Source organism: Hesperophylax consimilis, chromosome 13 (assembly GCF_061612785.1).
Source record: "Hesperophylax consimilis isolate HC1 chromosome 13, BYU_Hcon_1.0, whole genome shotgun sequence".
Lineage (NCBI taxonomy): Eukaryota > Metazoa > Arthropoda > Insecta > Trichoptera > Limnephilidae > Hesperophylax > Hesperophylax consimilis.
In genome coordinates this window covers 23,104,982-23,113,743 of record NC_142848.1, presented here as the reverse complement: position 1 = coordinate 23,113,743, position 8,762 = coordinate 23,104,982, and the positions used below count along the sequence as shown (strand labels likewise).

General features: G+C 38.3%; 1 protein-coding gene across 1 annotated transcript in view; it reads right to left on the bottom strand.

The window, feature by feature from the left end:
• Positions 1-2,617: 2,617 nt before the first annotated feature.
• LOC149418609 (uncharacterized) overlaps positions 2,618-8,762 on the bottom strand; it is a 382,608-nt gene continuing 376,463 nt past the window's right edge. Inside the window, exon 7 of the mRNA XM_089638872.1 lies at positions 2,618-6,042. Within this exon, the coding sequence (XP_089494998.1) occupies positions 4,663-6,042 (1,380 nt within the window). The 3' untranslated portion in view covers positions 2,618-4,662. The remainder of the gene's footprint in view (positions 6,043-8,762) is intronic.

The following is an 8,762-nucleotide window of genomic DNA, read 5'->3' as shown; positions in this document are numbered from 1 at the left end:
TGTTAGTTAGTGTGTTATCTGTAGGTACTAGTTAGGTTAGAAAAGGTCAGTCATTAGCCTTCCTGTCCAGATACAAACCGTTTCCACGTATTATAAATATCCAGGACCGGACCTGAACCGAACTGCTTCTGGAGCTAGCTTCTGGACCCGGTCTGCCCATTGGTCTCTTTTACCGAAAAAACACCCACTTCTTCATAATTTTGGTGAAAGTTATTGTGTACTTTCCTATACGTACTTACCCATATCATAATATGTCTCAAAGACATGTTGTGTCTTGTACCCATCTTGTACCATCATTAGTTAGTGATGATTAACACTGGTGACTTCCTGGTCACCACCAGCAGCGTCCAGTGAAGTTTTAAAAATTAAACATGTTGATGTTGATTTATGATGATTATTGATGTTGTTTAGTCCAAAACGATTTTAATTTTTATTCGAATAATCGGTTTTTTGTACGAAGATTTTCAGGAAATATCAGTTTGGCTGTGCGCTTCACCGATTTTCTGAAAATTTCATGCAAAAACCGAATTTTCAAAGAAAAAAGTTTTCGACTACACCAGACATTCCCAAAGTGGGCTATATCGATCCTTGGGGGTCGATTTCAACCTGCAGGGGTCCAGCCAAAAAAAAATTGGGGAGCATGAGATGTAAATGAGGGTCCAGGAGATTAGTTTTCAAAGTTCAACAGTTATATGATATCTAGGGAAATTCTGAAATGTTGACGAAGAAGGAAAATCCCAAAAATTCTAATGAAAGTCTCGAAACACTCAATTTTCTGGCAAAAATTTTGTCACAGGAATATATTTTGGGGTAATAATTATTTAGAAATTACCTAGCTACCCCCCCCCCCCCCGCCCCTCCCATGGAGATGAAAATATCGTGGGGAATTGGGGAATTAGTGTGTTCTCTGAAATTCCCTAGCCATCCACACATTGATTTAAAAATATTTTGTAGGATCCTTGTAGGATTAAAGTGGATACGAAAATATTGTTGGAAATCCAAAAGGTACTGAGGAAATGGCGAATAAAGTATACATACAAACCCAGTCTGAAATCTATGGAAATTTCGGTCTAAAAACAATATAAGGAAAGCAGGGGGTTTACATAAAAAAGAAAAAATCGGAACGTGGTCTACGGGACAAAAAAGTGTTGAGACCTCTGGACTACGCCAACACCATTAATGCTATTTTTTAATATTAGTACTTTAGTACACCCGGAGGTCACGAGCCGCGACTGGTCACCACTAATTTATTGATTTCTATTCACCAGTTACTGTAACCGGTCACCGGTCACAATCCATCTGGAGGGCCTATTGCCCGCTTCGGTGGATTTAATCGCTAATTTATATGGCGGGGGTGTTTATTAATTGGCATTTATGGTCAAGCTCACGCCATACACAATTTCTAGGTTAGAGCACGGTCAACAACCCCGGGATCGGCGGTTGTATCGTGCGAGCAAGTCGATTTTCTTATTTCTCTGAACTTACAGATAGATGTTACATTTTGAGTTTATCGACATTTTCACGGTCGTTTGCTTTTCCTTAGACGTTTATATTTAAATGAGGAATGGTAAATAATTCGTGTTTATTATTTAATATTATGTACGATTCAGGAAACACGATGAAACCAAATGAAATTGAATCAGCTCATGTCATGTGTCGGAAAAACTAAATAGTATAAGGGCAAAATACTTTCTTTCGAGAATTATTTTATTTGGAAGCAAAACTAAATTCTTAGATTTATATTTTCGGAGACAACACCTCTTCCATTCGTAGGTCGCCCCAAGTGGTAACCCCCTATCAGGGGATCCCGGCTTCACAAGATGAGGTTTTTCATGGGTCTTTTTTAGCGAGACCTTTGACGTCTCCTGTAGAACTCTCTCAGAACATCGCCTTGCACCTTAGTGGGAGGGACAAATTCATTTAACGTCGGTCATTCCTGGATACACTGACCTCTAGATTCCTATACCTTTTTCCTTCCTAGAGCCTCCTCTTCTTCATTTTTTTAAAAGACAACCATACGGCGTCCACAAAGATGACATAGGCTCTGTGAGCAATTATTTTCCTCAGGGCCTCCTGTGTGGAGAAAATGTCAAAAAATAGGTACACTTTCTTGTGATTTTACACCACTCTTTCTAAATAATGATTTTATATAAAAAAATTGAAATTCGGCCTCGAAACCCACAATACATATTATATTAAAAAGTAACATGGCCATAATTCTTACAATGTGCGAAATAATGCGATTAATACCATACGGAATAAACATAAAAATATTCGCGCAAATTTCAAGTACGAGGTTGTTGCCAGGGGTTTATCCATTTCACGCTTAGAAAGGTATTAAACTGCGGCATTTATTAAAAAAATGTTTATGTCAATGTGTTTTAATTTGTTGTTTGATCGATTTCTTCAGGATTTTAAGAAAGGTTAGGTAAAGGTACACACATAATTTTATACAAAAATCTTTAATGACAGGGGGAAGAAGATAAATCAAATATTGTATTGGCATTTCCTTTATTTTACTAATTGGCAAATATTTTGTTCAAAATCTTCCTTCGTTATTATAAAACTAAACATTTTTTAAATATAATATTTATACATATTAAGAACAATCGTTACAGATAAATAATTAAACTAAACTAAACCGAAGAAAAAGAAAAACTAAAATGGCCGATCTTTTCGACAAATTGTACATATTTTTTTAATTAATAAATTAATATTAAAATGTTTCAGATTTTTATACAAGCTCTGCATCGAAGCATAGTAATTATACAAGTCTATTTACAACAAATTTAATTAATAAAAATATTTTCTATCAATTTTTGCAATTTAAAAGTCATGGTTTTATACTTATAAACATAAAATAAGTTTTTCAAGCGGCCTCCATTTTATATTTAATACATATACAGCTTTTAGTACTTACACAAATACAGTGGCGTGTCGTGTTTTTTTTGCTCTAGATGGCTAAGGTTGTTAATAGGTCTACAATAATATATTATAAATACTTAGGTTTTTGCAATCTTAACCTTCTAGCAAGTCACGGTCTGCTATTGTAAATTAAACATACAATTTATCCTGAAACGTTGAACCCTTTTAGGCAAATTGGCGCCATAGATGACAGTACATTTAATTTATTATATACAAATATTTATTAATATAAGTCAATACCGATTTTCTGGAATTCCATTTAGCTGTCGGATAGTTTGACAATATTTTCAAGGTGAAGCATCTGTCACGCGTATAAATAACTTCACGTAATGGAACTACAAAGTTGCAATATGTACCTACCTACTGATTTTAATTTTGTAGAAATTAAAATTGGTATGTTTTATGAACTTGTAATGGAATTGTCAAAATAAATGCTAAATAAATAAATATAACTTTTTTGACTTTGGGTAAATTATTTTGAGATATGTTTTACTATTTCTTTCCTTTTGAAAACTATAAATAAATAAATAATCCATTCAGTTGAATATAGTATGTTTACTCAGGAAGGGTTGTACTGCGAGTACTGCGAAATAACCGACCCACGATGAAATAATAACTTGAATTTTAACTTTAAAATTTGATAAATTGTTAAAATTCTGTGAAACAACCCGTTCTTAATTACACCCTTTTTTACATTAGCTCTACACAGAAGGCCCCGAGGAAAATAATTCCTTTCGGGGCCTATTTCATCTTTAGGGATGCTGTGTGAAGGGTCTCATTAGAAAAGCAAAGAGGCATGAGGGGTGGGTTGATCAAGGTGATGTTTCGAGAGAATCCTGCTGGAGAGGTCAAAAGGTCTCTCTAAACCATTCTCTCGCGATTTTGGCAGTTGGTGGGCAGCCGACCTATGCATGTGACCTATCTTGGTTATTGAATAAACGGTTTCTGGGGCAACGGTACCGTAACCGCCTCCCAAATTAAAATATTTGGCTGTTAATAAAATATTAACACTTGTATTCAAATATTTGCCGGAACCTTATTTATTATGATGATTATGCCACTATTATTAAGTTGACAAATTTAGTACACAAATAATCGAATGAATCACTAAATGGCAAGTAGCAGCTTGCGAATGTTTACACTTTTATGCCATTACATGAATAAAGCACAGGAATTTTTATTATTAACATGAATATTATTGGAAGCACATTAAATATACGCACACCCCATCAAATATGATGGGATTTAGGTTTACAAAAGCAACATTATGATAAGGGTTATACGTTTATACGAAAATAGAAGGGTTTTTTTTATTCTACACATGTCGTTTGTTGATGGGACAAAATATATTATTAATATCTAGGTTAATATAAAAAATTCGAAATCATAAATTATTAAAAGGACATTTCTTTTATTTCTAGTAATATTATATTAACAAATACCTACTTAATTGCAAAAATAAATTCAATTAACGGAAACAAAAATTATTCGTAATTTGTACTACTTGTAATAAGTAAAATTATGACATTATGGAAGAATAATTTACATTTATCTGATACAAAATAAGAAATATATATGTTCGCTCTTATACTGCAAAATCATTGTATTGAAAAATAATAATATATTTATGTATTTTTCTTGCGTATATATCGGTTTGTTGGATGTGAAGGATTGTTGGATTATCATTGTCGTTTATATTTGGGTTGGCGCTATAATAAAGCGATGGGGCGTGCGCCATCAGGAGAGGGTGCAGCGCTCGTCCTGCGCTCCCCGCGGCCCCCCTGAGCCCCGCGCCCCGCCACCCCGAGAGCCCGTGCCCCGGGGGGCCCTGCCGGCGGGTCTGAGACGGGCGGCTGCCACGGAGTCGTTAGGAACGTAAGCTATCCGCACCCCGCTGCAAGCGCGCCGAGTCGGCAGGGAGTATAAGTCATCGCTGCTCGAACTGCTGGAGCATGTAGAACAGCAGTCGTCGTCATGCGGAGGAAAGGCCCCTCTGTGTCTCTGCTCTCTGGAACATCCGTCGTGGTCATCCCCTTCAAAGCCTTTATTATCGTCGCCTTGAAACCGAACGCTGAGATTCGCTCTGCCTTTTGGAGTTCTTGGCGTCTTTACGGGAGAAGTTTCTACTGCCTTGGCGGGGATGGAACTGCGCGCCAACTCTGGCATGGATGCTGTCTGCGACGTGTTCTGTCTTCCTTCTTCCCATTTTAACGCTGTTGCCAAAGTGTCCATTTGGAGGGGTTCTCTTCTTCTGTCCCGAGTTATGTGCCATTCTTCTTCCACTCCGTGTTCTCTCTCCATCAGGACTCTGTCCAGGCTCTTGCTGTGGCCCGGGACGTAGGAGGTGCAGGCTGGGGCTGGAGGAGGAGGTGGGACAGGTGGCGATGGAGGGTGATGTGGAGGAGAGCAAGGCGGGCTGGGGGGTGGTGATGAAGGTGGTTCACTCGGTGGAACTGAATCGTTGCAAGGTGTGGAACAAGGAGCATCTTCATCGTTTTGTGAATAGGCATATTCCGCTCTAGCAGTGTATGTTTCAACGGGTGGAGGCGTCTCACTGCTTATCGGCGAGGCGCATATGGTTGGCCGAGGTGATCTCTGAAGGGCTCTTCTACCCATTTTGGGTGACCGCATAGGGGTAGGACTTCTGAGGGACATGTGTACGGGGGACGACATGAGGTGAGTGGAGGGTGACCCGGGCGGGGAAGGTGGAGGTCGGACTCGCGGCGGTCTGGGTGGGCGCGCCCGGGGACCCGAGCTATCGGAAGGTGTCGGAGGCTCTCCCTTAGAGCAAGCTATGGAGCAGTAGATGGCCCCTTTGCGTGGCAAGAAAGGCCTGCCTAGCAGCGAGGCCCGGCAAGTGTGGCAACAGAAGCAGCGCTCCGCGGCGTGCCAGTGCTGGCCCTCGTGTGACATCTGGCCCTGGTCCACGCCGATGGGTTCCCCGCAGGAGTCGCAGTACTCGGCGAACATGGCGTCGAAGCAGTCGAGACAATAAGGTCTCTGGTCCCGCATGATGTAGCGCTGCCCGCCCAGCTGCCGGTCGCACTCTAGACAGGCGAAGTGCTTCATATGCCAGGCTCGCCCCTCTGCCTCCGTGCATTCATCTGCGAGGATTATCTGTAACAAAATAAACACATTAGAAAGATACATTTTTTGAATACCTACTAATTGTCCCTATTAACCCGTAATTATTATTACGGATGCTGACTAATACCTTGGGAAATTTTGAAAGATATTCGTCATAAACAACAAACAACCATAGAATCTTTTTGGGAGATATATATACCCCAACTTGACGCGGGCTCATTTTGTATAAGGGTGAGATATTAATTTTAAAAAAATACTTTAAACGCTCCAGAAAAAATCTAAATAATTCTATGAAACATCATTTAGCTTTTGAAAAATATTTGTATAAGATTGCAAACTTAAGGACGGGTTGTTTCAGAGAACTTGAACCAATCTTCAAATTAAAAGTTAATTTTCATGCTCATCATTTAAGTTCTGTCAAGTAACTGGCCTTTAATGATATAAAAACAGAACTTGAATAAGACAATCATAGAACCCGAAAATGAACGATGAAATTTGACAAATTGTTCAAATTTTATGAAACAACCCATCGTTAATAAGAATATTTTAATATACAACGAAAAAAAAGTGAAGGGTTCGTAACTTTCATAATAAAATTTTTGTCTAGTTAAAAATATATTTTTTAATTTAGTTTCGTAAATAGTAGTAATTACAGTTTACACGATAAAAACTATCGGTAAGCAACCTTAAAAACTTTATATTTTTTTGCATTCAAAATTTAATATTTTTAATTACACACGTCGATTTGTAGTACTAAAATCCAAGAGTCTTTCGTCTGCTTTCAAGAACAGTATTTCACTGTAAAATAGTTCAAAAACAGCAAATTTATCCGGAATCAAATGTGACCTGAAAATATTTCTCGCGGGATCTGCATTCTGATGGTTCAGAATATTTCAAAATGTAATACATTTAGGGGTTAACCATTGTTTTATAATTAAATAAATGATATGTATTTAATTAACACAGTCAACTGCGACGTGATATGCAATGAGATCAGCAATTTAGCAACGATCTCATCCAGGAAGTGCATGGGAAGGCAAGATAAGTGGAGTCAGTTCGGGTGTACCGGGGTCATAGTCGGATCTCACGCCACCAGTGCGGCAGACAGCCAGTTGGGTCGCAGAGAGTGTTACCTGTTACCAATTGCCCCTTACCTACAGCCTGTTACTTGTTACCTGTTGTCTCTATTACCTCTGTTACTACGGCATGATAACACTTTCACTGCCTGCGAGGTACAGAGGCATTGTGCTCTCTCTAATCTCTACCGTCCGAATATTTTGAATGCATAACATCAATCAGAGGATTGACTGCTCTTAAACTCGTGCTCGTGACATCTTCTTGGACTTTATAAACAATATTGAAGATTATCAGAAAAATTACATAAATGCAAGCTTTTACTCTCACAATATCACCATTGGCCACAACAGAGACTGATTTGGTTTGAACCCATCAGGCTTTTGATTAATTTTCATGATATTTCGTAATTTTTCCGAGGTATTTTAAATGTGCTATTTTTGTGTTAAAATCAAATACCCATTTTGGCAACTAGGTAAAATTACCATTCACATTTTTATATTTGAAATAAAAATTTTAATTTTAATATCACACATGAAAATATTAACTAAAAAAATTACCGAAACATTCTGACTCGAAAAGAATTTGATATTTAGAAAACATGTTCCTAGTGTAGGGACTTATTAAGAAAACTGTTGTTATGCCGTTTATACAATAATAGAAAAAATATCTTTCAACGGCTAACGAAAAAATTTCGTTAATTGGTAAATAACCTCTTTGACAATTTTTAGGTTTTTTTCATGGAATCAAGTTTTAATATTTGGGACATACTGAAAGGAATAATTACTTATCTGTCCAACGAAGAACAAATAACATCTCTCCGCCTATAGAAAAATATAAAAATGCTTTTATAATGTAAGGACACACCGGTCAGGTTTTTCTTCCAGAAGGTCTAATGGAATAAATGTGATGTTTATAATGTATGGAAGCCCCGGTCAGATATGTCTTCCAGAAGCGCTAATGGAATAAATGTGATGTTTATAATGTATGGACGCCTCGGTCAGATATGTCTTCCAGAAGCCCTAATGGAATAAATGTGATGTTTATAATGTATAGCCGCCCCGGTCAGATCTGTCTTCCAGAAGCTCTAATGGAATAAATTTAATGTTTATAAAGTATGGACGCCCCTGTCAGATATGTCTTCCAGAAGCCCTAATGGAATAAATGTGATGTTTATAATGTATGGCCGCCCCGGTCAGATCTGTCTTCCAGAAGCTCTAATGGAATAAATGTGATGTTTATAATGTATGGACGCCCCGGTCACATCTGTCTTCCAGAAGCTCTAATGGAATAAATGTGATGTTTAGAATGTATGGACGCCCCGGTCAGATATGTCTTCCAGAAGCCCTAATGGAATAAATGTGATGTTTATAATGTATGGCCGCCCCGGTCAGATCTGTCTTCCAGAAGCTCTAATGGAATAAATGTGATGTTTATAATATATGGACGCCCCGGTCAGATCTGTCTTCCAGAAGCTCTAATCTATCTACGTATCCTAAGCTATTTTGCACACGTCGCTCTTCAAACGAAGATATCGGGCTTGAGAGGTTCATGGTCACTAGCAAAGTGTTTGGCAGAAGAAACAGAGGAAGATGACCGATGCGTTTGAGTGATCCCCTATCACAGGCGTCCGCGGCTCTCAATGGTGTCAAAGTAGAACCGCGAGGAGCATGCTT